The sequence below is a fragment of the Argiope bruennichi genome, chromosome 8 (assembly GCF_947563725.1).
Source record: "Argiope bruennichi chromosome 8, qqArgBrue1.1, whole genome shotgun sequence".
Taxonomy (NCBI): Eukaryota; Metazoa; Arthropoda; class Arachnida; order Araneae; family Araneidae; genus Argiope; species Argiope bruennichi.
In genome coordinates this window covers 46,769,217-46,790,945 of record NC_079158.1, presented here as the reverse complement: position 1 = coordinate 46,790,945, position 21,729 = coordinate 46,769,217, and the positions used below count along the sequence as shown (strand labels likewise).

At 28.1% G+C, this 21,729-nt stretch overlaps 1 protein-coding gene across 3 annotated transcripts in view; it reads left to right on the top strand.

Annotated features, from left to right (window-relative positions):
- The first annotated feature begins 10,437 nt into the window (after window positions 1–10,437).
- Window positions 10,438–21,729, top strand: part of LOC129981624 (hapless 2-like) — a 40,452-nt gene continuing 29,160 nt past the window's right edge. For all 3 annotated transcript variants that reach the window (XM_056092539.1, XM_056092538.1, XM_056092540.1), the window contains exons 1-5: window positions 10,438–11,354; window positions 11,556–11,696; window positions 13,037–13,174; window positions 18,050–18,189; window positions 18,730–18,898. In XM_056092539.1, the coding sequence (XP_055948514.1) occupies window positions 11,346–11,354; window positions 11,556–11,696; window positions 13,037–13,174; window positions 18,050–18,189; window positions 18,730–18,898 (597 nt within the window). In that variant the 5' untranslated portion in view covers window positions 10,438–11,345. The remainder of the gene's footprint in view (window positions 11,355–11,555; window positions 11,697–13,036; window positions 13,175–18,049; window positions 18,190–18,729; window positions 18,899–21,729) is intronic.

The window sequence follows — 21,729 nt, the reverse complement described above, 5'->3', positions numbered from 1 at the left end:
TTCAGATTTGTACTTTCATTTTTTTTGCTTTACAAAAAATTAGGGCTCCAAATGACTTCTTGCACCCAAGCTTCTTTGAAGAGAAGGCCAGCTCTGGCCATAAGTCCTTTAATCTACTTTGTCATAACCGGCTATAAATATATGGCGACGAATTATGTTATGAATTTGTAAATTTTTGTCACTATACTTTTTCAAATTCAAGTCATTGTGAGATTCCTCCATCAGATTTATGATTGTCAAAATGTGTGATTTCTACAACAATTCTTTGTCAAATACATATCTTAAATTCTTTTTCATTTTTTAGGATAAAAAAATATATATTTCTTACGTATATCTAAAAAACATTGCAGTTGTTGCTACCATATATGCACGTTCTGCATGTTCTGAATTTGATGCTTGTAATGAAATTTTGTGGCATTAAAATCCAAAATCAAAAATTAGGTGTGTAGTTTTGTCAAACTAAATAAAATGTTCTTTATTTATTTGTTTCACACTTGAGTAGCCTCTTAGCCGGTGCAATTCCAGAGAACTGCACCGTTGCCCAGGGAACACCACGGGGAGGTGGGCTACTTTCGTTCCCCGCCCACCCACCCTCCATCGCTGCATCCGAAGACAGTTCTGATCTGAAAACTGCATCGGGCAGCCGACGACAGTTTTGATGTTAAACTGCGTCCTTCTGCGACCGGTATCTCACTGGAATGTCCAAGGCTAAGCAGAACTGGTAGATCTCGAAAGATTCTACCACTGGCACTCCTACAGGAGCCATCCGTGCAGGCAAACCCAAAGCAGAACACAGCTTGTAGACCATATAGGATTCTACAACAGTGATATCTGACTTCTGGGTAGCAGATGGAGCCAGTTTCGCTGGAAGTTCTAAAGCCTGGCATATCCTAAATACCATGTATGAGCGAACCACTGGGACGGATTCTACTCTAGTCGCAGGTGGATCAGATGGTGTATCAACATCTTGATACAAATCGGGATCGAAAAACAGATCTCCGATTGAGGGTAAGTGAGGGAACATGTAATATTTCAACAGTTCCAAGATCGTCCATAGGACGATCCATCCAATGATGGCCGTAGCCTCATTGAAATGTTCACAAAACACACCAAGCATTGCTCAGCAAAAAAAAAGTCACACAACGATCAGTTGCAAAAAGAGAAATGATTCTTAACAGAGCAGCAGAAGATAGATTCATTGTTTTATCTATTATATTGTTTGTATTTTATGCGTTTGTTTAACATTAAACAGTGATTTTTCTGCTAACAACAATGATAAGAGTGATTGTTGAAACCTTCTGCATTCAATAACAACTGAAATATAACCAATGATTATTACTAAGTTAACAATGGAATAACTCTAATAATCAAGCATAGAATACTAGAGGGGGGCAAAAAGAGGAGTTAATATTTAATTAAATTATGTGGGTTTTAATTTTTCGAATATTAACTAGATTTTTCATGAGGGATTTAAAACGAATACTATCCATCGAGATTGAAATTGAATAAAAGTTGTAAAAAAATGTATTGAGTAAAATTTGAGAACAAATTTCCTTTTTACTTAATACGTTAAGAAAAACGTTTCTGCCCTGTGCTGCATTTGAGGTAAATTACCATCTCATATTAGTGTAGTAATTAATTAAACAAAGGAAATGGAAGATAAAAGAAAAGTAAAAAAAAAAAAAGAGAGAGAAGAAAAACGCAAAAATATGTTGAAAGATAAAATTCACGCGAAACTAATGCAGAAAGAAAACATCAATTTAAGAAGCGCCAATTTTCAAAATCCACTTACATGAGCGTTTAGTTCTTCGTGGAATAATGCAAAAAACCGAATATGCATTTTGGACGCTCATTTGTCAACCAAACGAAAATCGAAATTCCATACCAAACTATTTTAATGATAAGATCAATTATCAGATTAAGTCTCTGTTACTACTTTTACACGCTTGTGAACGAGCAGAGCGACAGACGGTCAATCCAATTTGAAATACTTTAGATGTTAAATTGCCGGCATTTTGGTCTAAGGGTAGAGCATCTTCCCCGTGATCTGAGCGTCCCGGGCTCAAGTCCTGGTTCGGGCATGGTTGTTCTTCCCCTTTTGTTCTATCTGTGAGGTGTGTGAAAGAGACCTCTGTAAAAAGGGGTTGTACAAGCAAGTGTGTGAGTGTCATCTTCATGTGAACTGGAAGTCAGACTTCTGCCCTCGGGTTTTCAGAGATCTTTACTCTCAGAAGCTACTGTATCCCTCTTTCCGTTGTATCGCGAACACGACATCATCAGATGTTAAATCTGCATATCAAATATTACTCATTTAGCATTCTTTGTTTTGATGCTATCGTGTTAAATTACTTTCGGACCACCGAATTGACAAATTTCCTCTGAATGCATTTCGTTCAAAATTTGATAGAAATTTAAAATCTGAAGTAGAGACCATACACAAAATTTCATCCATCAAGCTGAAAACGCTTTTGAATAATTGTGTTCACTCATATGCGTGATTTTATTTAATAAAATAAGTTTCTGAGATTCTGGGAGATCTAAAACGTGCTGATTCGTCAAAATATGGAATTTTTTTAAAAAACTATTATAAGTGCAAACTATAAAATTATACTTAAACTATTATGTATAAACTGTATTTTTTAACTATTATATGTTCTGGTCACCGTCAACCCATTCTTATCTGATTGACTCATGACGAGTTTTAAGAAAGTTGGCCCGCTTTTGTCATGTTTTGCAAGTAAATCTTAAGTCTTGCCGAACCTTTAATTGCTGTATCTTACTATAAAAAGTATCCAGAAACTGAATTGAAGCTTCAAGTGACACAAATAATGCTCAAACCTGGAAAGTGAAATGCAATAATTCATTTTGTAAAAATTTATATATGGAATGTATTAAATATAATTAGTATTTTGTAGCTTTCTTCGTTTTCTGTTAAACTTATCTTTAATTAGGAATTTGTTTTATGCATGGAAAAACTTAATATTTTGAAAAATGAGGATATAAATAATTTATATGCCTTATTCCTACATTTATACATGATTTCAGTCTTAAACCCTTAGAAAGCACAAAGATGCCAGAAAAATTGAAATTTATTCTGAGAGATTAAGAACTATTGAAGTTATTTGCGTAGCTGTCGTCAGGCTTTGTCACAAGACACAAAATATAAATTAGAGAAATGTTCCTAAAACTTTGTAAAGTTTTATAACGCACTTGTAGATGAACACCTAATCCAAAAAAAAATTTTGTTACTGGATTTGATTTTGAATGAAAGAGATGTAAATAACTCACAAGACATATTGCAATGCATATTAAATAATAATTATAATGAGTTATTTCTAAATGTATTAACTATGTTAAAACTTTTCTGCACGTTGCCAGTTACTACAGAAAGTGCTGAGCGCTCTTTCAGCAAATAAAAATTAAAAAAGAATTATCCTCTGTCAAGCATGTGTTGAGAACGCTTAAATGCACTTGATGTATTAAGTATCGAAAAAGAAATTGAAAAAAATTATAAATTTTTCTGAAATAATTGATGTATTAGCAAAAAAAAAAAAAAAAAAATCAAGCATTAGTAAATATACATTAATAATATATGTTCAGGGTTTTTTTTTTTTTTTTTTTTTTGCTTTACAAAAAAAATTAGGGCTTAAATGAATTTTTGCACCAGCCCCCTTTGAATAGAAGGCCAGCTCTGATTTCCATATTCATAAGATGAAAATTAACAAATTAAAAAGAAACACTACATAGTAAATTAATTATGTTTACATTAACTAGCGGAAAGAAGGATTACAAAAGCAGATTAGTATATACAATTAATTTGCATCTGGTATTAATTTGAAGTATTAAGAACAAGGTTATGAACAAAAGGCATTTGTATATTAACAGCAAACCAGCAATTAATCACCAAAAAAGAATTTGTCCAAGATGACAAAAAATTTGCAATCAGCGATTAATCGTCAAAAAAATTTAGTCCATTGACTATTTTCACCAAGGAAATGTGATTAATACGGAAGTACTAAACCAAATATTCTATGACATTAATAATGCGTAGTGTAATGTCTTGATCCTAACCTACCAAATAAGAGAGTAACGTTACCAAACTAATTCTTTTATTTATAGCCTTAAATATGAACACAAACACATCTTCTTTTCATTTAGGTTAATATTATTTACACAATTCACACAACAGTTGAAAGTTAACCATGAAATAGTTCCTCTATTAATTTAGAAAATAAACACACACACACACACACACACAAAAAACGCTAACAGGTTGTTAGCTCAAATGGCTACTCCAAGGGTGGCTCCAGAAATTTTACTTATCTTTATCGAGAGGATCTTAACACAGGAGCCCAAATTACACGAGACGGCACTCACTGCTCTCCTTTTTTTCTCATAACAAAAATCCCGCATTTTGTTTCCGTCAAACCTCCGCTTCTGACTTTCTCATTGGTGCATTTGAGTTCCTTATCACTCAATAGTTGCTCAGCAATGCATGCTTCCTCAGTGGTCTCCATCGATCATGGGAATGTCTATTAATGATTCATCTTTGTAGCTGACCCTTCCCCAACACATGTTAATTTCATTCAATTCACCGCTGACACTGACTAAAGTCCATCTGACTTCGACACTTCCTGACAACGGTCGCTGGTGATTGATCGTTCCTCGAAGATGTATAATGGAAAAAAAAGTTTAACATTTGGATGTTTTAATGTTCTTCTCCCTTGAATATTATGATGGATCTCTTTGAAACGACGAAACATACATATTTGTCCTTTATCTGGATACAACTAATGACCAGATGCAATGACTCCACTGGCGAAGAGGATCCTCCCATTTGGGAGTAAAAAGGTGACGTTACATCTGGCCGGAATACCAATTATCAGGTGAGGGAAATGGGTAACGTTACAGCATGTAGGAAATGTTTACCTCTTTTCTCCTCAGCATTTTTATCTATGTAAGTGATTTCCTGCCATTCACACTTATTCCTCGAAAAGTATAAAGGCCAAATATTATTGTATTATCTTTACTTTTATTGATTACAATGAAAGATATATAACATGAAAACGCGATGTTCTCGGTTGTTGTTGTTTTTTTGTAATTTTTTGCTAAACCTTATTTATTATTTAATTTATAGTTGAGTTTTTTTTTCCATAAATTTTATTTATTATATTTTAAGAAACGGAAGACAACTTCTTTATTACTATACCATATTTGAAAAACAAACAAAATTTTTATGAATAGCACGATGTGTATTTAGTACAGATTCACATTTCGAATAATCAAAAGTGTTTCTTTCAAATGTCGCCATCTTTGCTCATAACATCTTCGAATGACTCAAAGAAGAATGCAAAGAAATTCATATCCTTTTGACAAAATTACATTTCGTTTTCTCATTCCAGTTGTTAATTTACTTTGCAGAATTCTTCTAAACGATTTTATAATGGACTGAAAGCAATATTTTTCACGGACCCCATGTTCAGTATCTTTTATCCAATTTTATCTAGAAACTCCGACTCTTTTCCTTTTATTTTGCATTTTTTTTTTCCATTTGTGCCAGATTTTAGGTTTTTTTTAACAATTTTTTTAAATGTTAAATATGAATATTTAAACATCTACAGTTTTAATATCCATATTTAACTATTATAAAAAAAAATGACAATCGCCATTTCAACTTTCCGTTTAAACTACTCAAAAATCTCACTTTCAAATAAAGTTAGTCGTATCACTTCAATTACAGATTTGACCCATAATTTAATACACATTTACAATCCTGAAGATAAATCTGTATATCAGATTTCACCCACACAGCTCTTTGCTTGTTCAGCTATCTTGTCCAAGAAAGGACAAACAATCTGTCTACTATCTGATGTATTTTGTTCAAATTTTAACACAAATCTAGACATTTGGTATTAAGACTACGTGAAAAATTTAATTATTTTATTCAATGCATCTTCGAGTTTGCGTTCACAGGCAGATGGAATGACAAATAGGCATAATTATAAAAATCAGTCGGAATTTTTCTTGATTACAGTATTATTTCTGTATACTTCAAATATGAGAAAATAAAATTGATAATATCTGTTTATTAAACTAGTAGTTTCTTTACTGAAATTTTTTATATGGTAAATTGTATGCTTTCGCTTTATCTGAAATGAAATTTATGAGTATAAATAGTTGATAACTAATTTGAATAAATTTTTATATTTTTGTTATACAATGAAAGATTGAAACATATGAGTGATCCCTAAATTATTCTTTGCCATTTTTTATTACTTTCTCGTATACGTAGTATAGAGAAAGTGTAGTAATCGACAAAAAAATTAGAATTAGAGAGTTTGATGAATCTCCACTTCTCTGAGTTAAAAAAAATACATTTTTGGAAAATATCCGTCTGTTCGTCTGTCTGCCTGCGACTAAGATAACTCAAAAACGCTTTAAGCTGGATGATTGTAATTTCAAATATAGTCTTTACACCAAATCTGCAGATCAAATTTTGTGTAAAATCTCTTCAGATGAAATCCGTCTATTTGAATATAAGTTAACAAGATAATTACAAAAATAAAGAGAACTAGATAGATAAAACTCGGTACAAGATTTAACATTATAATGAAGAAACCTGTCAAATTTCGAGCCAAATCCAAGAAGGGATTGACTGTCTGTCTGTCTATACTTTCAGAAACCTGTAAACACGATAATTCAAAAACACAATGGCTTAAATATATCATAATTTGAGATATATCATATCATATCATATCATTTGATATATATCATTATTTGATATATATATATTTGATATATATCTAATTGATATGGGATTTTGTGACTAAAAACGCAGTTTTGTGCCAAATTTTTCTTTCAATCGATTTTGAAAAACGTATCGCAAGCACAAATTCGATTTTTGGATACTATTAACCGCATGCCAAGGATTAATCGCCAAATCAAGATGACACCGTGACACTTGCCAAATATGACACGATAAATTCTTTGAAAGTGGGAAATTCACGCAAAAAGTTAATATATCGTATCTTCTGTACGCCAATGCCATGCAAAGCGTTCTCTGGTATGACAAGTTTTATTAGAAAGTGGGCGGGAATGTTTTAGGGAGACACTCAAGCTGATTACATTAATTTTTTTATATCTTCAAAATATTTTTAGTAGCTAATAAATCTCTATTAAAACAGTTCTTTTCCTTAAACTTAACAGCAGTCATAAATAATTTTATTATATTACAAAATGAAATTTTAAGCATGGTCAAGCTGAACTACGATATGTAAAAAACAAACCTTCAAAGATCATGCTTTGTTTGTTATGTTCGATCCTGGATTAAGTTAAGAAGGGAGGATTTTAAGAATAATATATCATAAATTATTTTCTGAATGAATATATTAAAATCATTTTATAATTCATTATCTTATTTTTATTCTCGCCATTTTTGACTCATTGAATTTTGAAGTTTTCAGATTCAGGTGGGGCTTGTGGATAAGACTGAAACAGAGTCAGGATTTGAAAGTCTACCAATAACCAACAATTTAGTTGAATTATTAATTATTTTTTACTTAAATCAGGACGATAGTTTTCGAAGAATTTGAGGGAAAAAAGTCTAACTAAGGCAGCTATAGTTCATTACAAACCCCTTGCTCTTTGTAGTTTTCTATGTTTATAAGAGACTACTGTTAATGTGTTTTTCTTAAATAATTAGTTAAATTAAGAGACTAATAAAGTTCGACCTTTTTATGTAGATAAGATGGGAAAGATTCGAATTTGTAGCTCAAAACAAAAGCCAAATGAATTTGACAATTGGTTAAATCAGAATGATTGTACAAAGCTGCCGATTAAAATAATATATTATTATTATTATTATAAGAAAATTCAAGCGGTTATTCATCTCGCTTAACATTAATTTTCTGATAGCATTAAAAAAAAATCTTTTCAACTTAAAAGAATTTTATTAAAAAAAATAAAGAAAAAAGAGGATATTTGCGAATATTTATGACCCCAGCAATAAATTGCCAAAAAATTAAAAAAATGCCAACCATAGTAGCCCCCAGTAAATCGGCAATAGATAAAAACATAATGCAACCATATTAACGAAATCTTGGCCTGTTATGTAAAATATAGCTCAGCATAATCTGGTAAGGGAGGGGGGGGGAATCATATTGTCTCTCTAGAGCAATTCTATAGCATAATAATAGACATTTCTTTTTCATATTATCCTGATCAATCAATCTTCATATAAATAAATAAAAATTCAAGAGAAATTTTTTAATTATTTCCTTTTTTAGATAAAAATTCTATCATAATGCTTTTTTTTTCCCTCTATGTTTTAGTGAAATTTTTGATTAATCCTTCTTTATCTTTATATCAGTCATCAAGTGCAAGGCAAATACATTTTGTCAATGAATTTCCTATTTAGCGAAGAATACTTCCAGAATATCATCTTTTTAAAATTTCAGATTGCTGTCCTGTCTTTTTTTTTAAATATATATACTAAAGTAGTATATATATATATTAAAATACATATATATACTTTTAGTATATATATGTCTGTTAAAATTTATGCTGAAACACTTGAGAAATGAAGTGAACACTTGTTTTTTTTTTATTTAATTCAATGCTCTCTGTTTATTGACGTACGTCTATTTTGGCACCAAATCGAAATTTAAAATGGCATTCATTACAGCCAATAATGAATATAATGCAAATTAATTTTATTTCACTACAGAAATATTTGGGCTCTTGAAATTTTTTTATTCCCTATACTAATAGTATCTAACATCATTTTTATTCTAAAGATATTTGAATAACTTTGATATTAGATGCATTTTGTATCTTTTGTCAATAATAATCTGTGAAAGTATGTAGAATTTAAGAGCTTATCTCATGTTGTTGAGAATGTTTTTATTGTATTAGTGTTTAAAAATAAATTAATTCTTAATTTTTAATCTTTTTTGTAAGTTATTTAAAAAAATTTAGGCTCAATTTTAGAGGTCCATAAGAAAAGAAAACATACATGTAGTTAAACTTTACAGAAAGTATCAAAAAATTAGTTAGATTCGATTATAATAATCGAAAGAACAGAACTACCAAAATAAACTTTTGAGGGGGGGGGACCCTATTTGAATTAAAATAACAAACTAAGAAACCTTTTAAAGAAAAAGTTAATTTAAGAAGGCTTCACTTTATTCATCATAATTTTGGACATTAAGTAAATTAGGTAAAAAATTAATAAGTGAGCAGGATTTTAAAGAAATTTCCAGATTTTATAGATTTATTCAGTGGAAATTTATGTCGCAGCACTCAACCAAATGTTACATCGACTACATAATATTTAGATACCAGATAGTTGCTAATGTTATATTGATATGGAAGAATGGAGTGTAATGAATGTGTCAGATTCTAGATTTCAATCACATTTGTATCATTTCTTATTTTGGCATCCCCTCTCCTTTATAAATGTAGATTAAATGCAATGTGTTTGTAGTATTTGCTATTGAATATTTTTTTAGGAAATAGCTTACGGTGATATTTTTTCTGTTTTAAAAACTTGGCATTATAAAAATGGTTATAGAAGTAATTGAAATATTTTGCTGACAATAGATTTGTTACACAGATATCTAGTTGGTCTATATTAGTTGCATTATTGAGGTTAGACCAATGATATATCTTAATTTATAGAAAGACTTTAAATATGATCATAAAAGCCATAATAGAGAAAGGCAATTTGATGGGTTACTATCTAGTTCATTTAAATGAAAGATTTAGGCAGTGCTTATTTATTGGTTCTGTAAAATATTGCTCGGGGTTGTGTTTTTTTAATGGATAAAAATTTTTTCTAATAATATTACAAGCATGTATTTCACTCACAGTGTAGTTTTAATCACATTAGTATTTTGTTATAATTTAGCTTAATGTGACTAATTATATGATCTAGCATAATTTTAATAACTTTTTTACTAACTCTTAATGATGAAAATTTTATGATTTAAATTCTGGATTACTTAAGTATATTATTTTTTATAGCTGCATTGATAAAAAAAAATCTTATAATATAAAGCAAATTACTAAAATTATCTTTACAGCAAAAGAATTTAAATCATTTGCACTAGATAAATTTAGGAAATCTATTATAGCAAGGATGATAAATATTAATCATTGTGATACTAACCATTGATACTACATATTGTTTGTACTTTGCTCTAGCTTTAAATCTATTTTTAAAAAAAGCAGTTTTGTAATGGGAGTGATACTATAAAAACGGTGTTCTCCTTTAAAATATATAAATGTTTGCGCATAATAATATTAATATAATAATATGAATAATTATAACATAAATAATTAATTATATACATAAAAAAATTTATAGTAATTTCAATTGATTGAATATTCTTACATTACAATTTTAATTGATGCAATTATTTTATTTGAAAATAATTCTTTCTTCACAGTAGAATACCATGTTAACTAATAAAGTGGTTTGTTTAAGGTAGTTTCTTAATATATGGATTAATCTGTCATTTATTGAGAATTAGTCACATCAGGCAACCAATTGGTTCACCAGGAATATTGATTAAATTTTATGTCAGATAATCATGTTCATGATTCTAATTATTTATTGAGTATATGAACATTTCTAATTGGAGCAGTCCCATAACATTGCAGCCCTATTAAGCATGTAAATATCTAGTTCATATAAATTCCATGGTATTGCGATTTCATTTTTTATTTGTCTTGTAAATTGCACAGATATTAAATAGAATTCTTTTTTATTAGCTTCAATTACGATAGGAAATCACATGATTAAATATTTAACTAAACAATGATAATGGCTTTAATTTCAGGACAATGATATAATTTAATGCTGAAAGTTAGATAATATACATATTTTAAGAATTGTCAAAATTGAACAAAACATTGCATAGTTATTGAAATTTTTGAATTGAATGGAATTTTTTAAAGCTTTGAAATGGTGTGAAATTCTTTTTTGTGCAATAATGTTTTTAGAGGTTATCAAAGAAAAATGCTAAAATTCAGCTTGATTTTAAATTAATGAAAATTTTAAAATAATTGCTCTGAGACTCACATTCCCACCTTTCAATGTATATATATGCACCAAAATGAGCTGTTGGTCAAATGGTTTCAACTGTAGAGTACTGATACATAAACACACACATGCATTCATCTCTATTAGTAGAATTATCATAATTGATTATATTTACCTGAGATTCTATGAGAAATTCTTATGCTACATATATCCAAGATGTTCAAGAAATGAAAAAAATATTATAATGAAGCCTTCCTATTTCTTTATCATGATATGAGGAACTGTTATTGAAATAATTCTTATGAAGATGGTAAGTTATATCAATGACTTTCCTGCACACATTCTCTTTTTATCTACTCATATTCCAAGAAATTGTAAAGTATTTAAACAAATATTATTTTAAAATGGCCCTTATATTTTTTATCATTTTTATTAATTTTATCTGGAAGATTATATAATAATTCATATTTTATAATTTTGATATACTGATGCATTGATGGTTTTTTTTTAGACACCAGAAGGTTTAGAATACATCTATGTAAAAGAAGTTACTGAGTCTTCTACTGGTGTGAAAGTACGCCTCCTAAATCCTATTGTGGTTCGTCTGCGTCAGAATCAAATTGTCCTTGCTTATCCCTTCAAATATCTGAGCGTAAGTATATGTAATTTATGGATACTTTGCAGTATAAACACAATTCATAAATGCATTACTATATAAATATTAAGAAATATCTTTTTTTATACTTTTTTTTAATAAAATTAACTTGTATTTCCCCGTTAGTTTGACAGCAGCTGATATGGGCAAGAAATATATAGCAACCTTATCCATTAAAGTTCATGCAGAGACTTGCTAAATTTATTAATATTGTAGTCATTTTGGGGGCTTCTATGTTTTCAAAAAGAAAGAAATAAACCATACATTCTGGAAACATTTGTACTTGACTGATATTACTGAAAAGATAAAAGAAATGTACTGAACTATTTTCTTTCAACTTTTTAAAAATATTTGAATGGCATAGATATATTTATAAAAATTTATATAATGTGAACTCCATATGTACATCTCAAAAGTAGAAAGCAGTTTTATCTAATTAATAAAAGGAGTTAACTTTTAAAACTTTGCACTAAAATGAAAATAGAATTAGCACTTAGTTTAGAAAAGAAAAACTGTTATAAAATATTGCTTAGATGTTAAAAATTATTAGAATTTTTATGGCATTTTCCTTGATAATTTCTTAAAATATTATGACACAAAAAACATTTTTGTATTGTTTTAAAATTCAAAAAATTATCCATAAATAAGAAAAATTCAAAAAAATTAATAAAAAAAAATTATCTTTTTAATAATATCAGTTTAATAAGCATGGACATTTTTTTAAAAATTTTACAACTGACATTTTTCAAAAAAATGTTGATATTAAAATGTTTTTATGCCCAATTTCTAATAATAAATTACATTGTTTTATAGAAATTCAAACCATTTTCAGTGTTTCATCAAATATTTAATCACTTGATTTTCTATCCTTATTGAAAGCTAAGGAAGAAGGATTCTGCTTATTATCTGTATAGCTTGTAAGATGAATAAAAAGTGAAATTTTAGTTCTGAGGAATTCAAATGATAGATGAACTGAACATGATGACATGAGCTTAGTCTTTATAAGAAAGGTTCATACACCCAATGTACAGAATATATATAATACAATTAAAAATGACTTTTAAGTGTGACAATTTGATGCAGACATAAAAAGAGTTTTACCTAAATAATTTATTTAAAATTAAATACAACCAAAATCCGTTATGAACCAGCTGGTCACCAAATGACTACTAGTTTTTAATGAATTTGGTGCCAATGCAGAATCAAATGAAATGTTCATTAATTTTATAGAGAGTAATGAAATTCTGCTGCATACAACTTCATGTTATTATTATTGATATAAAATCAGTTTTCTTAATATCATACATTTGAAAATTTTTAAAACTGTACATTTTTAGGCTGTCAATGGTAAGGCATCAGAAATTATACTCAATCACGAAAATAGAAAAAATTACACTGGTTGTGATGACACTAGCTCTATAAATCCAACTTGTGGTTTGAAATTTGAAAGAGGAAGAGTTGTCCCCTTCAGTGAGGTAATGTATTAATACTATTTATTTATTCATAAAAATTTATAATATGATAAATTTTTTTCATAATATGGCCCTTTCTTACTCAACATTTTTTGTTCATTAATCATTGACTAAATTTGTTTATAATTGCATATTAAATATTACAAATGCTAAATGTTAATGCTATTTGTTATAATACATATTAATAATGTAAACATTATATGCTAAAGATCTTGTCCATATCATTTTGCTTATATTTTCTGGAATGGTTATATTTGTATTAACCACCATTTTATTAATATTTGAAATGTTTCAGTATATATATATATATATATAGTATCTTTCAAATATTAAGAATCATTTCTTTTTGATATTGCATATTTTGTCTTCAATAAATTACCAATTGAATTTGTGTGATTTTATAAAAAAGTAATTTTTAACTTATTGTTTGTTTTCATTGTTTAAATGTTCTGATAGCATTGGATGACATAAATAGTTTATAACTGCAAGAGGACTATTATAAATTTTAAAGAAAAAATATTCTTAATCTAACTACTCTAAAATCACTTTATGCTGTCTTCTTTATGTTTTCTGAAATTCTTATATGAGATTTTATATATTATAATAGTAAAATATGAGGAAAAGAAATGAAAAATCCTTCTATAACTTTCCTAAAATTTTGGACAACATATTTTTTTTCTATAATCTCTAAAATTGACATGTTTTATTCTTTTCAGTTAAAATTCTTATTTGATTATTCAATGAAATTACCCTACTGTTGGATGTATAATTTTTTTAATGAAATAAAATTATAAAGAAAGGTATTCAAACAATAATAATGACAAAATGTGTATGTGAATTGAATAATTAAGTAATGTTTTCAAATAGATTGAGTTTCAATGGAAATTCTCCAACGGTGTAGCAATTCATAACTTTGGGGGTGATGTACTAAATTTGCATCTGTGAAACATAATATTTTAGCATGAAGTCAACTTGAATATTTATAAATAACTGAAGCTAGTTCCTTCATCTATTATATCTATCGGTGAAATATCTGCATCCATGTTTAAGTGATGTTTTAAAGGAAAAACTGTTTTAAATTATCTATATATATTATTGTCTATTTGTGTTGGAGTTTCTATGTTAGGAAACAAATTTATTCTTATTGCTATTCTCATAGAAACTGTTTATTCATTTTAATTTAAAATGATACTATGGCTAAAGATCTTAACAGTGAATTCAGATGAAAAATGTTTTTTAAGAAATTTTAAAAACTTAAGAGAATATCTGATTTGATGTTAAAATGCCAGTACCTGAATTACTCTTAAACATATACATATATATTGCAAATACAGATTTCTGATACACATTACCACTCTAAGACACAAATACTTCCAGCGAAAAGGTGTTTAAATGATATAAAGAATTATATTTTATGTTGTTTCTCAATAAATGAATTGCTAACAAATTTTAAATGCTTATACTAGCTTCTTATTATACTGATTTCTTATCTTATATGCAATATTTAATAAAATATTTTTAACATTGTAGCATTTTAAACGAATGAACAACTCCCCCTTCACTTGACTGAAATTAAACGAATTATGAAATTTTAAATATCTATTACTGTTTTATACCATCCCAAGGTAGATCTGCAAATCAGTATATTGTTTCATTCCTAAAGATAGCTGTTAAGTGATGTAAAATATTAACATTTAAACTTTCATTTTCCTTAAATTGCAGAAGCATGGAGCATTTTTTTTGTTTGTTTAAAATATTAGTGTATCAAAGAATTTTCCTAAATATAACTAATAGGATGCAGAGATTGTATTAAAAAAAAGTAGAATTTGTAATTCTTTCAACTATACATTCATTTACTGATACAGCATAAAAAATAATTCTTTAGTTATTTAAAGTATTTCCTCTTATTGGAAGCATATGCTTATCTCCAATGATTTGAAATTGGTAATTATGCCATGACTAGAATAAACATCTTGTTGATACATTTGCAACTAGAGCAACAAGAAAGTCTTACAGATTTTATGTTTGTGTATGATTGAATTTCTTACCTTTCAAAATAATATAATAATCCTGTCTTCATTTTTAAATGTAGCTATTTCAATATTAAAAATTGCAAACTGTCAAGATTTTTTTTTTCCATTTCAAGTCAATCCATGATTACAAGATCATGGGATTTTTCATTAGTCAATATTGGTCATTGTTTATCATTCCTTGAACTATTGATCTTTTAAAACAATATTATATCCGTCGCAAACTGTGATGAAAAATTTTCATTTAAATATTCATATTCATGAAGTATTTTCTGTTTTAACAGGGGATTTGGCTAACAGGGATATTGGCTATTTTTAATTTCAATTAAATTATTTAAATACAACTTCTTATCCATGATACCGCAAAATTTCAGATATTCAAGATGTGTTATTTAATTGTTTTATATATATTCTGCTCATTTTGTACATGGAATTTTCACCTGAAGGCCACTCTCATGCATCATGATACTATTAAAAATGTAAATATGCATCTATCTTATAAATTTCATTGTATTGTAACTTCACTTTTTTTATCCATCTTGTAAGTTATACAGAAACTAAAGAAAGTTCTTATTCTTTAACTTTCTACAATGGAAGAAAATCATGTGATCAAATAGTTGAAGGAAAATAATAGGGTAACAGTATTCTCTGTTATTAAAAATTAGGCATATATATATATATATATATATATATATATATATATATATATATATATATATATATATATATATATATATATATATATATATATATAATGATATTTTAAACTCTTAATTTAAACCAAATTAATTTCCAAAGCTTTATCTTAATTTAGCCCATAGTAATTTCATTCTCTTATTTCCTGATACAATTCCACTTTCAGTTTAATTTATTCAATTGAAGCTATGTAAAAATTACTGCTCAATCAATTCTACGTATCGAGTGAAAGTGATACTTCCGTTGCTCTTCTCAAAGATCAACACTTGTATTGAATTGGCGTGTGGCCAGAAATCCTATGTTATATAAGACTAGTGATCATTTGTTTCATCCTCTTCTTTACTTCTGTTTTTGTGCTGTGCTGCACCTTCTTGTAAATAATCATGCCTGTCTCCTGAGAGAGAATAAAATGAATATATGTATATATATATATATATATATATATATATATATATATATATATAAAGTTGCCAAAATTCAGCAAAAATTTGCTCTAATATTAAATTTAAATTAAAAGAATTTTTTTAAATTCTGCAACAGTGCAAAATTTATTTTTGTGCAATAATGAATTTTGAGAGTAATGGCAAAAAAAAAAACATAAAAATTCAATTTAATTTTGATTAATTAAAATTTTAGTAAATTGGTCCTAGGTGCACATTTTCACCCTTCAAAACATGCATGTGCCAAATTTGGTAGCTTGTGTGCCAGCGACCGCCCTGCCACCACTGAATGATGCAGTATCAACAATCCAAAATCAACATGCCAAATTTGGTAGCTATAGGTCAAATGGTCTAGCTTGTAGATCATAAACACTCACACCCATACACTTTGATTATTATTAGTAGTAAAAATAATGTTACTAGAATTATGTAAACAAAATTAGAATTTATGTTACTAGAAACAAAACTCTTAATTTTTTTTCCCATCAAATATGATACAACTATGATAATATGATGGATAAAATACAGGTGAGTACAAATGATGGACCCAATTTTAAGAAGTCATATTTTTGAAACTACTGCACATATTGCAATAAGTGATACATGAATATAAAGAGGAATATACCAAGTTTTTTTCAGTTACAAATGTTTGATGTGTGACTCTCTTGTTACACAGCATATGTTCAGTCTGTAATCCAGTTCATTCCAAACATTTTGTAACATCACTCTGTCAGTATTTTTGGCATTGGTGGTACATAAACTATGCCTTGTCTCAATGATTTCTTTTTGTGGGGTTATGTCAAAGATAGACAAAACAAAAAGCTATGTAATGTTTGGAGCAAACTGGATTACAGATTGGACATATGCCGTGTAACAAGAGAGTCACACATCACACATCAGTAACTGAAAAAATCTTGGTATATTTCTCTTTAAATCCATGTATCACTTATTGTAATAAGTGCAGTAGTTTCAAAAAAGTGATTTTTTAAAATCATTTATACTTACCATGTATAATAGTACTATTTTATACATTTTAATAAAAATGTTTGTATTTCATTTCTATTTCTGGAAGTAATCAAAATTATAATGGATAATAATTAATAAAGTAAAAAATAAGAATAAATATAATAATAAGAAAAATAAAAATAAGAATAAAAAGGTGATTAAAAAAGAAATTTTATTCCTATTGTTGGATAATTGAACTTACTTGAAATTATTGTGTATACCTGAATGGATTCAAAGTATTTTTTTAAAGTGTTTATTTTTACTTTTGTGTTATTCATGTCATGGAAGAATGTCATTTTTCAGACTAAGATCATATAGTTTTGACTTAATTAATTTTTAATGAAAACAGTAGACAAAATATTTAATTTTTGACTAACAAGATAACAAAATAGGATTTTTTTTTTTTGTCTATGCTTTTATTTCTTATAAAATTATTGCATTCTATAATCTTAACAAACCTTATGTGAAATTTTAATAATACTACATAACTAAACTTTTAAAAATAAATTTATCTATTTCAAAGTATTTGAAGGCTGTTATTTGTCATATGTTTTGTCAAAAAAATGTTTAATTTTTACTGTGATAAATGAAGATATTAATTTTGAATGTTTAGATTAATTTGAATTTTTTTTTAAAGAAAAGTTCTTTTATTTTTTAAAGTATATTTTGTCAAAATATTCTCTTTTACATACTTCTTTCATCTTAAGGGATTCTGTTGCTTTTGTCCTGAAACACCTGTTGAAACAAAACAGACTAGAGGGGAACAAGACTGCTCTCGTCCTGCACCTGATTTGGAAGCACAAAAGTTGAAAGCCAGTGCTCATTGCCTTCATTTTAGTGATGTTTGGTAAATTAAAATTTTTTAAAAAGTGATTCTATTATGTCATCAAAATATCAGTCACTATTATGTTTCTTTTTCTAAAAATAGTTTGCACTTTCTAGGTGTTTTAGGTTGTATAAAGTCGCTTTGTTTTGTTTTTGTTTTAATGACTAGTATTTTACTATAACAAATAACCTACTCGTTATTGTTTCATATTATTCATTATTAGCTCTTATCTTTTTTATTGTATTTATTAGAAAATGTTGGTGCAAAAAAAAAAAAAAATATTGTGTATGCTGATTTTTACTGTTTAGAAAATATCTATAAAAGGTATTTGATGTCTTGCTTTGAGTTTGAAAGTTAAAATATTCATTTTTTTTCCAATTTATATAATTATGAATTTTAAAAAATTAGAACATTGTATCAAACTGTTGCGTTCAGTAGTGTAATTTTAACAAAATTGTTGAATAATACACAATTGCTGCTTCTTAAGCATGAAGTAGTTTAATTAATTATATAATAGAATTGATTGCATCTAACATTTTACTATTTTTATGCTTTTTGTAGGTATTCAGTCAGTGCTTTAAGTGATCCAGTTATCTTTCACGATATATTTTTGCAAGTGTATAACCAAAGGCATTTAATAAATGGATCAGCTGTTTGGGTATCTTTGACACATGAGGAAGATTTTGAATTGAATTATAAAAATACTTCTCAGTATGATACAAATAAAACAGTAGGTAGTTTATGTCTTTTATTTTATTCATTACTAGCTTCCCTCGGGGGGGGGGGGGGGGGCACCTCGAAATGAGGATGAGATGCTTCCGGCATGGTGGTTGGATCTCGCCACCCTGGAGGGTACACTAATAGGTGGGGGATCTGGCTCCTCCCATTGATGACGGGACATACTTCCTTCGGGGAGGGTTGTACCGTGGCCGGTGACGACCCTTAGGACTCAACCACAGTTCCCGCCAATTGCTGTTGCGGCGGTCCGGTCATTCAGTTTTATGGTTTAAATCCGTGTGCCTTAGGGCGGGTCGGAGAGTTAGATGGTTGACTTATTCATTACTAGCCACATTTATCGACCAGCTGGTTCACCTGTATTAATGATCTCTAAAATTTTCAATTAAATATTTTATGTCACTTGGTCTCTTAATAACTTTTTTTGCAAAATGTTTTTAAGCTACAGATTTTGATAGTTATATAATTCAGTCATACTTCACAGTCCTTTACAAATTTACACAGTCCATACTATCCAGTCCTTTACAAATTTCACACAGTCCTTTTGTCCCAAGGAATCATATTTTACAAAATGCTCTTGACACTTTTAAATAAATAAATAAAGTTTCTATCTTCTACTATCAAATCTGACCAATTTATTAAGTTTTCATATATCAATTTTAAAACAATCAACATTTTCATAATCATAGGCCAATCACTGTTCAGAAACCCTGGCAGAAGATTGGCATATCTTCTTGAGATGGTCGATGAAGTGGTTTAAAATCGCAAATTTCTATAAAAAAGTGATATTCAAATTTCATAAATTTGGCTGTTTTAGTGATTGATTTAATTTATTGGAGTTCAACAATTTTTATTTAAAATATTGGTATCTCAAGAATATTTTGTTAAATATGATTCAAAGAGCAATGGACCTTTGTAAAAATTTAAAATTTTTAAATAATTGGAGCTTTTATTGATTCAAGTTACATAAAATGTAATTATTTAGTTTATTTTGCTAACTGATGTATGGCCCAAATTAGCTGAGGGGCTCTGATTAGTGATTATCCTGTGTGTGTTTGTGTTTGTATGTTTTAAACAATGTTTGCCTTATGTTTGCCTTTATTGAATTAATAATATAGATATTATAAAAGATCATAGAAAACTTTTCCTCCATTTACTTTTTAGAAAATATCATATTTTACATTTTTTCACTTCATGCAGACAAATGCTGAAAATTACACTTTTATATGCTTAATTTGTAATGATAGTTAACTTATTTTTTTAATTTGAACTTCTGTTAATGGGATGGCAACACACTGATAAAAGCTAATTTTTTTCCCATTGACATGCTCGTACAGATTAAATTGTTTTTTTGTGCAAAGTATATTGTTGAAAAATATGGTTAAAATATTTCTTTAAAAATTCATTAAAAATCAAAATTTAATTTATAGATTGAAGTATTGGTATTATTAAAAAGATAATTTTTTGAGCTTGAAGATGCAAAACTCGATTTTGTGCTGTAATATTTTCGGAAGTTATAGCGGTAAAACGCCGAAATTTCGCAGAATTTTTAATTAATTAAAATTACAAACAAATCGCTGTGAGTTGCACATTTCCAGCCTTCACGGTGTACATATGCCAAATAGGGTCTGTCAAAACGATCTGGCCTGTAGAAGGTCAACACACACTTTGAGCTTTATTATAAGTATAGATTATAAATATATTGTTCAATTGAAAGAAAACACACTATTTGAAATTTCATATGAGTAATGTTTAAAGTTTACCTATATTATCATATTCCCATTTAATAATAGGAAAATGACCCTGTAGGCATACTGTATGATGATAAACATACCATATTCCTGCAGTTCAGGGGAGGAATTTAGTATCTTAATCTTTTGGAGACAAAGTGAGGAATGGTAATGTAGGCAACAGTTGAATATTAATTTTTTAAATCAAACAAAAAAGTGGACAAATTCTGCAACAAAAACTAACTGGATTATAAAGCTTTGATTATCATGAATTTTAGTCAATTTTTTATCATTTCAATGGTCAGCTTAAAATAAAGTAGGGTTTACATTCAGCCAGCTACAATCCATCCAGCAAGACCATGCATGTGCAGAAACTGTGTATTAGCAAGTGCTTGTCCTGTTTAGACAAGAACTTGCAATTGTCTGCTCTTTCAGCATATGCATGACTCATTAGTATCTTATAACTGGTTGAATCATTTAAAACATTTTTTCCAACTGCAAAGATCTCTAATAATTTAAAAACCAGCTATATTGCACCATGATTAGAGTAGATACTATGTATATAATCAAATTCTTTAAATTCAACTTACATCTTGACTAAAATTTTTACATGATTTTTGCATGAATTCCAGCCCATAATTTTTTTTTTTTTTTGATAATTTATGCACCTTGTATTGTGGTCAAAAGTTATTACAGAATTACTTTAAGAAATGCATAGCATATCTTTTATTGCTTTCAGAGAATTTGGCTTTTAATGCTATTTTAGCAGTACCGAATGATTTGAGTCTACATTTCCAGTAAAGTTTCTACTTTCTTAGGGCAGATGAAAAATTATATAAAATATTAAAGTTAATAGAATTTTAATCTTATTTGCCACTTCTTATTTTTCTAAAGCTACATTTCTAATACTTGCTGTCATAAAATTAAACTATGAAGTGAAAAACAATCTGCAAAAGCAAGTATGAGTAGCTGTATTCAGCTTAATTTCAATAATTTTGTAGGAATTAATAAGTTTATCCATTCTATTAATATTTTCATAAATTTGATGTAGCCTAAAATGTTTTTTTTATCTGAATTATACAAAATTATCAACTAT